The sequence below is a fragment of the Barbatula barbatula genome, assembly GCF_947034865.1.
Source record: "Barbatula barbatula genome assembly, chromosome: 25".
NCBI lineage: Eukaryota > Metazoa > Chordata > Actinopteri > Cypriniformes > Nemacheilidae > Barbatula > Barbatula barbatula.
The window spans coordinates 12497982-12512853 of record NC_136788.1 but is presented as its reverse complement, the minus strand read 5'-3'; the positions used below and the strand labels follow the sequence as shown (position 1 = coordinate 12512853).

Here is a 14872-nt window from a genome sequence, read left to right as displayed (position 1 = left end):
AGCGGCTAAGGTGTGCTCATTCTCTTTCTTTTTGTACTCTTTATAGATTTAACAACATTTTAGATCATTCCCAGCACAATTAACAAAAACTAACTAACTTGTTTATGTTTAGCGACCTTTGCCACCATCACACATATGCCCTCAGATGGTGTTTTGTGTATTTTTTCCAGTTGCAAATCTCTATTTGATGACAACCCACCGTAATATATTTTCTCCCTCGCCATCAAAACAATTATTTTATTTAGTTTATTTCCAAATTCCAGTAACCAAAGTATCATTAACACAAAATGTAAGATAATTCAAGAAAATCTCTCTTTTATGCATCAGTTGATAATATTTTATTATTTAAAGTGAAATAAATTCACAGATTCAATACTATTTCTATTTGTAAACATGACGTTGTGTGCTGTGATGTGCTATTGTTGGCTCTTAAAATAAAATGTTGAATTCTCCCTCAATAATAAACTAATAAAACTTATCTGCTATAATAATAAACTTATTTAATTCATTTTGATATAAAAATCATCTGATCATTTCGTACGACTGAAAATAAAGTGTTACCTTCCCTCCTCCAACCGATTACACGCCTTCTGTTTCCATAGATACTTCACATGATGCAGCACGTGTGTCTCGTTAAAACATCCGTGTGGAAACAGTTATCCTAATGGGTTCCGTCTTGTTAGTTTCAAAAACAATTGACCGACGATAGAAAACAGATTGTTTACTGTATAAATATAAGTTTAAATAATTTGTCTTTGCTATGTAATTAGGACATTTAAAAATATAATGATCGTGTCTTAATCGTTCTTGTTCCTGTCATGGCGAATAAACGCGAGACACACATTCACACGGGAAGCAGCATGGACCGGATTAGCTAACGCTAGTGATGGTTAAAACTGAAGAAAACTCGCAATACAAGGTCTGGAAACGTGATATTTCTTTAGAACAACATACTTTTAGAAGGTGTGATCATATTTGACTATCTAATAGTTTAGTTTTCTGTTTTGATAACGTGACAAACAAGAATGACAGCTTAGATGACAGGCTTGATTTACAGACTCCAAATTTAGTTTTATAGTGCTTGAAACGATTACTATTAACTCTAATCTTGTCAATTATCTATAGTTTAGTAACCTTCAATGTGAAGCTTTGTATGGTATAGATTTACTAGATGTCACTGTATTATAACGATGACATGTGTTGCAGATACTGTTGGTATAATGAACATTTTGAATCTGCAGGATTATGGCAGATTCTAATGGTCCACAAAAAGACTGGTACTCAATACTGAGTGCTAATCCATCTGATGACATACAAGAGATAAAACAGAAGTATCAGAAACTGATCCTAGTGGTAGGTACTCAACAACTGTTCCTTATAAATTAGATTAAAGTACACAATTAACACTTATGATGTATACGCATTGTATATAATTTATTCTAGTAAAACCAGATCAGGAGATCAAGATTAAAACAGATTATACTTGATGTTCCTCTCTGCGTTATCTCCAAGGGCAAAATTGTTGCTGCTAAGCTTCGAAAACATGCAAAATTAATCAATGGCATTAGTATTTCTCATTAATGCACATTTTAGGTTTTTGAATTTAAAGTGATTAGTTTAATCCCAAACCCATTTTAATCACAGCGGTCACGTAACACTGGTCGATCAATCAGGATGTGTTCTCTGCCATTTGATTTGAGATAAAAATGAAATCGATAAAGGTTGCCCCTGATGAAAAGTTGAAAAAATATATCGCTGTAACTTCATGACTTCAATGTCCTGATGGTTAATGATTTTTATCCATTTTAACTGGTGGTACAAAGACACCCACATCTAGCTATTTCTACACTATTGAATAACATTTAAGTCAGCAACAATTACCAAATATTATATAAATAGAGGTCAAATTAATTCATTTAAAATCAAAAGTAATTTCAGATTCAAGCACTCCACACCATCATAATACTGAGGTTTATCCTTACTAGTAGTCATATCAAAATTCATAGTTCGTTTGTCGCCCTGCTCAGTCTAACAATAGGTGGCAGTAGTGTGCTAGTAGTAGCCTTTATGCCCCCTGCTTCTCTCCTCTCTCTCTTGATGCAAAGGGCGGCTGCAGGCAGCACATCAGAGCCCCTCGGAGGATGTGGCAGTACTTCCCTCGCAGCCTCTGAGAGAAGATGATGTATTGTTAGAGCTGGCGAGTGCTCCAAATTGCCCAGCCCTTTATATTGTGTTCCTGCTCTCCAAGCTCCATTAGGCCCAGTAAATGAATATTTTACAATGCGTGCAAAGAGACAGCAATTAAAGCGTGTAACTCCGCCGTCGAAGGAGGATGGGGTGCTCTAACAGAGCTCCAGCCTCTCGTTGTGTTATGTATTTATAACACCTGAGCTTGCCGAATGGAAGTTGTGGGGCGACACTTTAATGTGCGATAACCACCTGAAGAGTTATAGTTCTGTAACATGGGGTGGAATGGATCTTAAGTTTGAAATAGTTTTGACTTTGCACAAAAAAGAAAAATATACTATGCATAATTTGTAAACTGAAATTATTTTGTCTTGAGGAATATTCTTCAGTATGTTTTATGTGACACCGAATCTCATATATGTTATTTATCAATATAGTTGTCTTTCACTACTTAATTGGCACTTACATGGGAAATATACATTTCCATTCAAATCACTGAATTTTAAAATATTCAGATTCATTCCAGCATGTTTTCATCTTTTCTTCAGATATTCGATCTGAGACGCTTTAGACTATCTATCTGACAAAAAGCTGCCCAGGGAGATGTTTGTGGGGCAGCAGCATGTGTTTGCCGGGGCTAAGCTGCACTTCACACCTGTGGTCTGATTCCTCGAGCTCACCTGCAAAGAGTCAGGGAAAGCGAAGCCATATCCCCTATTTCTGCCACTGGGGAGAGAATGTAATTCTCTGGCAGACTCTGATGTTCTCCTGGAGGTAACTGAGAAATCGTGCTGCAAAGCTCGCTCAACCGTTCTCAGGGTTCAGAAACGGAGTTGGGATGTTTCTGGTTTTCTGTACTGGATAAGAATAGATGTGACCGTATTACTTTGGGAAAGGTCAAGGTTTAGATTGCATGGTAACTGGATTTTACTGAAACTGAGCAACAAGACAGTGTTTTAGATATTTATACAGGGGAAGTGTTGCTTGTGTGTGGTGTGGACAAAAGATTGGTTTTAAACTGTTTGACTGCATTTAAATTAATGTCAAAGCTGCAACCTGTAACTTCTCCTTTGGTTAAGAATTTACAAAAACCAGTTGCGCAATGAAATCAGTGTTGTTCCTTTTGACTCACAGTGTTGCTTATAATAATGTTTCATAAGTTGAGCTGTCAGGTATGATTTGGGAGTAATATCAGCTTAACGTCATTTGACTTCAACCCAAACGTAAAGAAGTATATAAAGAAACCCGTTTCGAACAGAGATTTAGATACAAAAAATACGTATTAAAGCGTTATTGTATAATGGCTCAAAAGACCTCTCGTAAGCAGTTGCTGTGAAATAATTGAATGTGTAATTCTTCTTTTATAAATTTGACATAAATATTACAATTGTGCATATTCTTGTAATTCTTTTTGAAGACTTACAACTCAAGTTGTCACTTTAGTGTGTTGGCTTCGGTCATCCTCTGGTACTCAGAACTCAAGCGTCGAAACACAGATCGATTTAATCGTTTCAGCTGGCATCCTGTGTAGGTCTTAATGTTTTAGATGCTTTTTATCCTGTTACTTTTAATTAAACCAAGAAGTGATTAAAGAAGGATGCTTTTCTTGCTTTCATGGCACATTTCGGCAGCTGGAAATTTTACAAGGATGTGACTGCATCGTGTGAAAGCTCTTGCATGAATGTGTTCTCACTCCCAGAAGCTTTCCATCATTCCATCGGTCTCTAAAAATATATTTTACCTTTTGACTTTCTGATAAGGTTCCTTGGCCTCTGTCTTTTCGAGAGAAAGCAGCGAGGCGGTTGCACACTTCATTCTTCTTCACCCAACTCAAAAGCACCTCAGTTTCAGAACGCCAAGGGATAGGTTAAGGATTCTCATAATCAGGAAGTTAATTTTTGGCTTGTTGCTACAGTTGCTTTTCTGTTCCTCCTCATCCCATTTTGGCTGCCCATTAACACAGTGAAAACAACATCAAAAACACAAACAGAGATGGGGGGTGGAGAGGGGAGAGAACGAGGAACAACAGAGAACAGGCACCCTTAAATTTCAATTAGTTTTAGACGTAATTGCTTGAAATGATTAGTTGAATCAAGTCTTCCTGTTAGTTAAAATTAAAAATATAATTGGTGTAGACAGTAATTGGCTTGCCCCGGACTGTTGGTTTTTATAGCCCCCTCCATCATTACCCGACTTTGGCGGCAGCGCAGTTTGTGAACTATAGCGACCATTCAACAACACACATGCAATGCTCCGCTCACCAGTGCCAGAGCATAATCACAGATTGGTCGAAGGCCTGCTCGAAAGGATCTAAGTTGTTTTCCGTTTGGCTCTTTCAACCTTTGTTTCTCCAGTGGGCGAACGAAGAGCCCCTCAGCTTGTCTGACCCTTGACCCCTACTAATCGATAGCCGCAGCCGCTCTATTGAACCTCAAGGGGAAGATTGAGGTTACTGTAAGAACATGCCCAAAGAAGGAGTGTCAAAAATGCCTTTAAGCTCACTCTGAGGTTAAAAAACGACCGTAGTTTTCATAGTGAAGTTGTGAGGTCGCAGCACAGATCTGTCATGCAGTATTTTGTTGTGTTGATTGCATTAGTGTTTTTGGCTTCAGGAAGGAGATGGCCTCTGCCCTTCTAACTGCCCATCCTGTCCAGAATTGTCATTAAGACGACATATCTATCCTAACCGATAAATAGCTTTCTGCACCCTTGTCTGTGTTTCTCTGATAAATTGTCCGTAAGCACAGGCAGTCCATCAGCAAATTTCCCATGAACTGTCTTTAACACACTTTGCATTGTTTACCTTTTTTGTCCAGTGATAGCATTGATCTGTTATCAGATTATTTTCTAAAATGAGGTAATAGAAACGTCATAATTTTTTTTTTATTTATTAAACCACATGTCATTGATGTTTCAGTCTTATAACTCTACGTTCTGATTGGTAGTTCCACCCAGACAAGCAGAAACCGGGGCTATCTGGCGGGGAGGCGGAGCAGCTTCTCCAGAAATTCATTGATGTCGATCAGGCTTGGAAGATCTTGAGTGATAAACAGAGCAGGAAGGAGTATGACCTCCAGCTACAGGGTGCGTTTCCTCCCTATTACTACCCTCAGTAATATTTCCTCTCATCCTTAATATAAAATGAGCGCTGGAGTGTATTGGTGGGTTTTATTTTAAAACTCAATGACCCATATTATACCAGTTTATAATATACTAAATGTTACTATAGAATTATTGTTAATTAAAGTATTAAACTTTGGAACAGATGTGAATGACACTTCAAATCTTGCTGCCCGTCCTAAAATAGTTCACTTTATTAATTTTCATGCCATTAACCTTTAATTGACTCTTTCATGAATACACAAGAAGATATTTAGCTAAGAAGCCACTCAGAACATCAACAATGCTTTGGAAACCAGACATCGCTTTGGAACAACAGCCTATATTTTTTCCATAAAATGTATTGAAATAATATTGTCCTCTGCCTTGAGTGCCTTGACTTAAAATAACAAAGGGAGCAAATTGTAGAAAGGCTATTTAAATGAAGCAAGCAACGAGATGAGATGTTAAAAATTCACAGCTTTGGACAGACGCCTCCTCACAGAAGAGCACGTTGAGGATTGTGGGTAATGGAGGAGGGAGGGAGAGCAAGAGAGAATGTAGGTCAGGTCTGTCACACATGGACAATTTTTACATGAAGTGATAGTCTGCCTTGCTACTCACTCGCCTAAGGAAAAAGCATCCACAGCCCACCATTAGGACCTTCAATAAGTGTACATCCAGGGTCCTTTACGCCATTAACTGGGGAGCTGTACCATTGCCTTTGGGGTGGGGTACACTTAGCGCAGCTACTTGCTAACATAGCTTGCAACAGCCACAGAATTGATGACATTTAGAGTGTCCATAGAAAAGCCAGGCTTTGGTTTGCGATGCACACACAGGAGTGATGGAATTAACCTCCTCCGCTGGAAATGGTGACATCATTGCTAAAATAATGAATTTTACTTTTCAATAGAAAAATCATTAGGTGCCATTCAGCAAAAAAAATTATTATAGTTCGGTATCTCATTTCTCAAAGAATTCTTGTTTTTACAGCTGCAGTGCATCAGTTTATATTTTAGTCTGACGGGATGTGAAAATAATCTCTGCTTCTTACTCAAGTCTATATAGGCTCTTTTAATTAAGGTTGGGATTGATTCAGGCTAGCTCAAAGGATACACTAATCCCCATTCAATTTAAGTAGCCTGCCCTGCAGTCATGCACTACACATCTAAATGTGTGTCATTATTGACCAGACGTGGTTTGATGTCAAACACTGTGGCCTCTATTTAAAAGGCCACGTCTGATTGGTTTAATCTTTCACAGTTGCAAGTTACACATAAATATTCATGCACCCTATTTCTCAAAAATGTGTTCAGTCATTAATATTCATAAAGACACAGGGAACATCTTTTTTTAAGGCGAGTGTCATTGGAGAATCTCTGTATTGTTTGAGTAAGAAGGTTACATAATCGTCTCTTCAAATTCGATTTGCAGTTCAAATTGCTACAGTTTTCATTGTCTCAGCTTTTCACCGATATGAATGATGAAAAATTAGTCGACCTGACTGCCCTGACACCTACTTAGGATGTTCCTTTAACTAATTAAAGCGACCCGTGATAAAACGTTGCAGTAAAACCTGTTAATTGCCAATATCTCAGACAGTCTGCTAGAAAGGAGAAAAAACATTACAATGAAGTGTTACATGTAGGATTTTTAAATTCATTATAAAGTGACGTGGTCTAATTTCATTCCCGGCCTCTTGACAATTAATTGTCATATTGCACTTTTTCACACTCATTTATAGTTTTGGATTCGTTTTTAGTACCTTGAGATGGAAAGTGTTCACTACTTGAATATTCAATGAATATTTTAAGACTCATTTGTGAGTGTTCATAAGTGTTGAAGAGAAAAGGCTTTGTTAGGACACCACAAGACCTCAAAGGACTTTGCTACTTTTTAAGCAGTTTTTATCTTATTTTTAAGCAGTACAGCAGTCCACATCTTCTGTGTGATTATTGCTTAAATATTCATTAAAATTTCGAGTTTTCCAGTGTAGGAAATTTAGCGGCGTCTATAGTGAGGTCGCAATTTGCAACAAGCGGCTCACTCCACCTCTCCCCCCTCCCTTTTGAAGCACTACGGTGCCTGACACAGAACTAAGATGTAGTCACATTTTCGCTTGTTTGCTGAATGAGATCACATATTTACAAAATGCGCTCTGTAGAGCAGTTTGTCCGTTTAGGGCTACCGTAGAAACAACCCGGGGAATTCCATGTAAGGGGACCCGTGGTTTATGTAGATCGACAATAGCTCATTCTAAGATAATAAAAACATGACACTTCATTATCTAAGTACTTTATACACCTCTGAAGACATGGTTATGCATTTAATGTTGTGTTTATTTTAGTAGTAAAATTACACATTGGACCTTTAATGGAGAAATATTGCTGTGGAAGTGGCACAATACAGTGATTCTGTACTGATATGAAGAGCAATCCTCAGCCCTGCTCTTTCTTTCGGATATTGTGTTAAGTGTAAAGGCTCAGCCTGGGACTTCTACAATTCTCTAATTTTGTATGGTGGTTGTGCATTTTGTATGATGGTTGTCAGCAAGCTAATTCAGGATCCTGCATGATATGGGGGTGAAGTTTCAGCTTGTCATGACTCTTGTACCAAGCAAATGTTATTAGCCTGTACCTGATTTGTGTATTCATATTTCAAAATATGGGTCTGTTTTTGACCTATGCTTTTCTCTCCGTCATTGAACACAATTAAAATCCAAACATTCTGTTTTTGTGGTGTCCCTTAAAATAAATCTATGCTAGCTCAATAATGATTGTCTTGTTTGTCCTCTCCTTTGAATTTCGCTAATGCATTTATTGACGAACATCACAGTTGTTATTTCTCTCTGCAGCCCGTGAACTGAAGCAGAGCTGGCCGGTGGATGCTCATGTAACACTGGATGACATGAACTGGAATGCTGGTTAGTCCGTGCACTGATGTGTGTGTATCTAAATCGCTTGATTCTGATCATAACAAATCTTCTCTCTGTTTCAGACACGGACTGTTATACGTACAGCTGTCGCTGTGGCGGAGAGTTTATCTTAGACCAGGAGGACACACAGGAAGCGGAAACAGTCGTGTGTTGCGATTCGTGTTCACTCAGCATTGAAGTTCAGAAGGTTACTTGATACTTTTGGAATTCTGCAAGTTTCTTATTGGACAATTTTTACCTCTTTTTCTTTTGAGAGTTTTTATGAACATAACGCACAGATTTTACAGGAAGAATCATTTACCGACCACAATCAAGAGATTTGCCACTATTCTGGTTGGAGTGGTTCTTTTGCTAAAATGATCTGCGTGCTATCAAGAATGGTGTTTGTAAGTGTAAGGCTGCACATTTCGCTGTGCCAATATTTAAGATGTCAAGTATTTACATTTGAAGGCATTTTCTAAAATGGAATATTTATTAATAAATACAAATTGCAATGTTTTACTTTTAGGCTTACCTTATGTTATATTTAAGAGGCTAATTTCTTTCATTCATGTTGTTTCAAACACTTCTTTTAATATAATTTTTTTATTCCCATAAAATACATTTGGAGACGTTTCAAAACGTGTGAGCCTAATTTTCCCTAAAAAAAGAGCATCCAGGTTGTCAAACCAACATGACAGAATTAACCATAAAAAGTCTACTTTTTAAATAACCACTAGCATGTTTTTTAATTTCTAGCTTTTCATGTGTAAGCTGTTAAAAGTTATCTGATGTTTTATTGGTTACATTTTCAAGCTGGAAAGTTTGTGTTCCTTAAAGCGCCTGTTTTTCTCGTATGAGAAAATTTTTAGTCCTTTTGGAAATTTTATTCACTTTGTTTAGGAAAAGAGTGGCTAGAACTTTTCATAAACCTCTAACGGAAGAAATAGATGATACAGATCTGGAATGAAATTTATTTTATTTTTGGGTGAACTATTCTTTAATAGCCTCTAAATAGATCCTGGAAGTGTAAATAATATTACCATATCAGAAAATCCATTCTTAAATAGGGTAAAACACATTTCATTCATTCACATGTACCTTACAACAAACGTGCTGCATTGCTGTTTGCAAAACTGGGTCACACTAGACTCTCCGTGTCTCAGAAAGCCCTTTGGTTATTTCCTCAAAGCTAGACATGCTCTTTTACAGACCAGACGTTTTACCAGAAGAATAAAATGTGCTGTTTGTTCTCCCGACCCCTCCTTCTACCGCCCCGTGTTTGTGAGGACCATGCAGCTCAGTAACCTCTTAGCTCTTGTTAACTTTGTTTGCATGTAAATAAATGCACTTTTTTTCTCCGACAAAGAAGTCACAAACTGCCTCCACACATGACTGGTTGAAAAAGGCCCTTCAGTTAATGATGAGCTTTTCTTTGCCTTATTGTTAGCTGGTCCACTCAGTTTTGGCTGATCTGTGAGGTTGCGGCATTCGAAAAGGGTCATGGCTTTATTAAACTTCAAACAGTAGCCTATTTGCTAAAATCTCTGCCTGCAATAGAAACAGCTTGAACGTGGCAAAACCATACTTTTCATCAATGTCCTGAGGCCTGCACTGAGGCTAGACCTGCCAGTGGACCAGCATTGGACCGAACCGTAATCTACTGTGACATCAATTATGGATAATCTCATCACTTTTGGAGAGTGGGGTTGTCAAAGCTCTAATTAAGTCTTTGCTTTCCCCTATATGTGCAGACAGGATCAACAACACATTACTGTGCAATGATAGACATCATTCTATTTTTGAAGAAGTCTAACGTTTAACCTGTCGTCCACTTGTTGGTCTGGCCGGACAGTTGAGTTTGTGTCAATTGATGGATCTCAACTTTTTTTTACTTTAAGGCATCCTGCTGTCCACAATAATATTTGATGGCCCCTACTCACAATTTATAACCTATAGCATTTTCTACACTTTGATATAGGTAGAAAGATGTGTTCAGAATATAAAGCTTATATCTTATTTTAATGCTAGTTTGTTCTTACTTTGAATTGTAATTTTAGTCATGCTGAGGCCCAGTAATGGACCCTGACCCTATGTTAAGAAACATTACATTATGTTTTTTAGGTTTCAGTTTGGAGGTGATAGACCAATTGCAGTTATTTGGTTATTTTGTTTAGAATGTTATTTTTTGTAACTGTACCATTCCTATGGTTCAATAACTATTAGGATGGTTTGAGCTGGAAAATATTGCCAAATGTATTATCTTATTTTCTCTAAGTTAATTGACTTATATATGTTTTAAAAGTCTAGACTGTCTTTTTAAGTTTGAAGACAAGTGATGTAGTGACAAATGAGTTCTGGTGTGTCTTTCTGTCGCTCACAGTTGTTGAGCAGAACCTTGACTGTCTGTTGTTTGGTGATTGTTCTCACGTTATTGTTGTTGTGGGTCTCCTGTTGTGTCGTTGATGTATGTTTAAACCGTAACCTAAAACCCCTTGTTAATCTAGGCAGAGTTTTCACTGATCTCTACCAGTTCACAGGTAGCCTTGAAAATAGTTTCTGTCAAAGAAAAGCCTTCGCTCTGAGCAGGAGAAAGAGTGGAGCCTTTTCTTTGAATGAAATTTCATCACCTGTCTGGCTGTAGTGGTCTCTCATTTAACTCGGGTGGAAACCCTAACTCGTATCTAAGCTCATCTTTAGAATGAGACAAGGCAGTGCATTCAGCAAAAGTTTTTGAGGGACCAGGTGTCGCCTTTTGAGCAACCATGAGAGTTTTTCATTATGTTTAAGAAGAAATATCTATTTAATTTAATTTATTGTTATCTTTATTTTTGAATCTTGTAAAATGTCAGTATATTACACAAGTATTTGAGATGTGATTCTAAGAGGTAAATACAACATAAAAAACACTTCTTCTGACCATTCTGCTCTGGCCATCTAATTAAATTTAGTCAACCTAGCAGGACCCTAAAGGAGGAACATGCAACCAAACTGAAAGAAAAACTTTAACCTTTGTGAAGTCGGACGGCTTACTGTTGTCTCTGCACTTTCAATGGTGTAAGAAAAAGTAGTAGTTTTTATTAAAAAAAACACTTTTTTGTTCTCTTTTTATTTATTCTTTGAAAATCTGCGCAGAGAATGTGTACAAGGAGCTGACTGCTTGTGTTGTGGTTGTCCGTTTTGTTTATGACAGACCCTGCGGTTTACAGCCTATCCCATCATCCTCTCCATTCAGTTGGCAATAATACTAACAGCCATCATGCATTGCTAGATCTTTTTGCTTGTGTGTGAGAGAGACAGAAAAAGCGAGAGCATGAGGTATAAAGTATTATTAAGCTAAAAAACAACCACACAGAACATATAAACATTTTAGAGCTGTTGAATTCTTTAGAATATTTTTTTGTAACTTGTAACCTGGCCTTTGCTATCCATATCATGTATTAATTGGTGGATTTGAGGCATGACTGTTTTCTTTTAAAAGCCATTTACACATTTGTTGTGAAAGCAGTTGCCAAGGGGAGTCGCAATCCCACAGCGTCCCTGATGTGATCGTAGGCTCGCCGTGCGGCAGCACCGACGCACTGTGAGGCCGCTGGGCCCTCAGGTGCACCCTACCTGCCATCGCAAGCCCGGACATGTCAGGACCTGGTTTTAAAAATAACTCCTGCTTGTTAAAAAACAAGCTCTCCTACCCCCGACGCCAAATACACACACTTTCCTCCCTTGCCGATAATTATGTCAACCTGCTCGTCACACACCATGTTTTTAAATGTAAGCATGTCATGCAGGTTGGCAGACAGATGCTTAGTGGGTTCAGCAAGGTAGACATTACTTTCTGTGTTAGGCACAGCAATAGCACGTCTCAGAGGAGGAGGACTAGCTAATAAATGTCTGAACATAAAATGCATCAAGGAGTATTTTGGCCACACGTGGCTTACTTGGAAATTCAACTTCATTGTTTGCCAATCTCATAATTGGCTATTGGCCTTATACCTCCACTGGGGGAAAACAGGCTTGGAGTGAGAGGCCGTAGGTGGTAATTGTAGAGACTGTAGTTGTTGATGTGTCATTTCGAAGCATCCGCCACACCTGAGCTGTCCTTTTATGTCATTCCTTCTTCTCCTATGTTTCTCTTTCAGGAAGTGCTGCTCTTTGATCGGTTTGTTCGATCAATCTTCTCTTCCATGACTTCTAGGCCTAAAACCCATCAGGCGGTATCGATTCCAAGCGAAATGGGAATGTCTGCATGTTTTAGGCCGCGGCTGATAATGAGCTCGCCCCTTATTTATCATTGCCCATCGCTCCTGGTGATGGAATTAGCTTGAAGGAAGCAGAGCGGAAATCACTCTGAGCTTTTTGAATGACATCCCAGAGGTGGGAACGGATTAGTCTTCTCCCTCTCTCTCTTTCTGTCAGTCTCTCTCTCTCTCTTTCTCTCTCTCTTCTCTTCTCTTTTCAGCACCAGGTGGCTTTTTCTAGCCACAAAGGTGTTTCTTTTAATCCCATTACACTTGTGCTAAATCTCACAGACATCAACATTACCCCCACCCCTCATCACCAAACTTTGTAACACTTTGGGTCTCCCACCCTCGCTCAATTTCCATCCGCTCTGTTTCCGAATGACTGAAGGTGGCCTCACCTGAAAGGAGAGAGAGAGATCTGCAGGGCAGCTGCTGTGTTAGTGGTCGGCATTACCATCGCTGACTCACAGCGAAGGCCAATCCTGATCCAATTTTGCCATGCTGGTGGCCCCTTATTCCCTTGTCCAATAATGTGTCTGCTGGAAAAAGTCCCACAGCTCCAAATCAAGTCTAATCCTAGCTGGAGACCTCATGTCAATCTTGTCCTCCAAAAAGAGAAAAAACCCTACATCTGGTCCCGCCCCAGCTCTCTCTCTTTCTCCACTTTTCTTTGGGCTCTGGGGATGTCTTTTAAGTCCCCCATCTTCTGCAAAGAATAGTGCAGGGATCACACAACATGACCTACCAGAACCTTGATATAACAATATTGCTACCCTTGGGCATTTGGACATAGGTTTGGATTAAGACTTTGCATAATAAGATTACACGCTGACTGAATGATATCAAGGGACGATCCATATGTGGCAAGCTGGCTCTCTGTCGCCGGCTCGCTGGCGGGTGGTACAGCTTGTGGAGAGAGGTGCCTGGGAGAGATGCTGGGAATCAAATGGGATTCGGATTGTAAATGAGTTGGCCATTTGCAGTCATAGCTATCAGTGACTAGATCTCTCATAGTCCCATATTGAAATGTTAGAGGTCAGATCAGCCATTCTGTGTATGATTACTGCAGTGACCTGCGATGATGTCCAAATCCGCTGGGACTTTCTACTGATTTTTATCTGATGATCGCAGATGTTTGAAAAGTTGCTTGGGGTTATCTGAGTATATCAGAGATTAATCAAAGGAAGTGAAATGTTAGCTGCAGGATGATTCTAGAACTTGCTTTCAAGCTTCTGCCTCTCGTTAGAAATCACAAGAATCTTCATATATAGTAACAGTCACATACAGTGTAGGATCACTTGACTACTTTTTTAATACAGAACAAGCATAACATTTTAATAAAATGGGTTCCTTGACCTGAATAAAGGAAGAAAGACAAAAGTGTATTGACGGAAAGTCCCTCAGTGCTGTTTGAAAGCATCACAGGGTGATGCCTCAAGAAGCTGGTTGATAAAATGCCACGATTTTACAGATTTTGGGCTGAGGATGACTACATAAAAGATGCCAATTTGGGATTTTCATATAGATTGCTGATTTCATAAAAAACAAATGAGTAAGTGACCTTTTACTGGTAGTATAAATGTTCCTTTATCATTTCTCAACTTCTAATAGATTCCTCTTGCAATTTTTGAAAAGGATGGGAAAAGTGGTCAAGAAAGCTGGTAGAAGTTTCCTTTTGTCCAGAGAATACCTTGAATGCCATAGTTTGACAGTGACAGACCCTGCTGAGAGACCCCTCCGTGCTTTTCTCTCAGGAATCTCAACATTCACAGCTCCCCTTTCCTGCATCTTCAAAGCAGCATTCCTAGAAAATCCCTCACATAATCAGAGACCTCTTCTTATGAGCTGATAGAAGGTGACTGCCAGGGAGGTGAGCAGTAGATCCTGTCCCACTGTGTGCTGTGGGAAATGGACATGCCTGTTGGTTGGAAAGGATCAACAAGCTTGAGACCACAGTATCGACCTGCTTCTCTCTTAAATAACCGCATGAGTCCTAGTCTGTTGCAATGGGCAGTCAGGGGGAACTTGAGGAACTGGAAATGTTTCAAGCTGGGGGGTCCCAAATAGAAGAGTGTTTGACAAAACAAAGGTTGTTGAAGGATAACAAGTCTGATGAAAGGTTGTGGTTTTGTGCTGTTTTTTGTAATAGTATTAAAGCGGACATGGTGGCTCAAATACGCTAAATCTGAAATAGCATCTAACTATGCTTTTCTATACATTATAATATTAGTTATTTACTGCATTGCATTTGCTTTGCATTCATTATTCCTCAAAAGAGAACGTCCACAGAGAGATGGTTTTCTCATGTTTCTTAATGAAACCATCTCTGCCATCAGGGTTAATTACAACACCCCAATCATGATTGTATCCCACCCTCACAGAATGCTTGACACCTGTCTGTCCAGTATCAAAACTGCCTACCGCTTAT

General features: G+C 38.9%; 1 protein-coding gene across 2 annotated transcripts; it reads left to right on the top strand.

Annotated features, from left to right (window-relative positions):
• Positions 1–581: 581 nt before the first annotated feature.
• On the top strand, positions 582–9568 carry dnajc24 (DnaJ (Hsp40) homolog, subfamily C, member 24). Of its 2 annotated transcripts, none has more exons than XM_079450112.1 (5): positions 582–919; positions 1242–1353; positions 5133–5271; positions 8144–8212; positions 8287–9568. In XM_079450112.1, exons 2-5 carry the CDS (start codon positions 1246–1248, stop codon positions 8418–8420), a joined length of 450 nt encoding a protein of 149 aa, XP_079306238.1. In that variant the 5' UTR covers positions 582–919; positions 1242–1245; the 3' UTR covers positions 8421–9568. The 2 variants fall into 2 exon arrangements, with proteins under 2 accessions (XP_079306238.1, XP_079306237.1); XM_079450111.1 differs by having other exon boundaries at positions 631–963; positions 8287–9559.
• The last annotated feature ends 5304 nt before the right edge of the window (positions 9569–14872 follow it).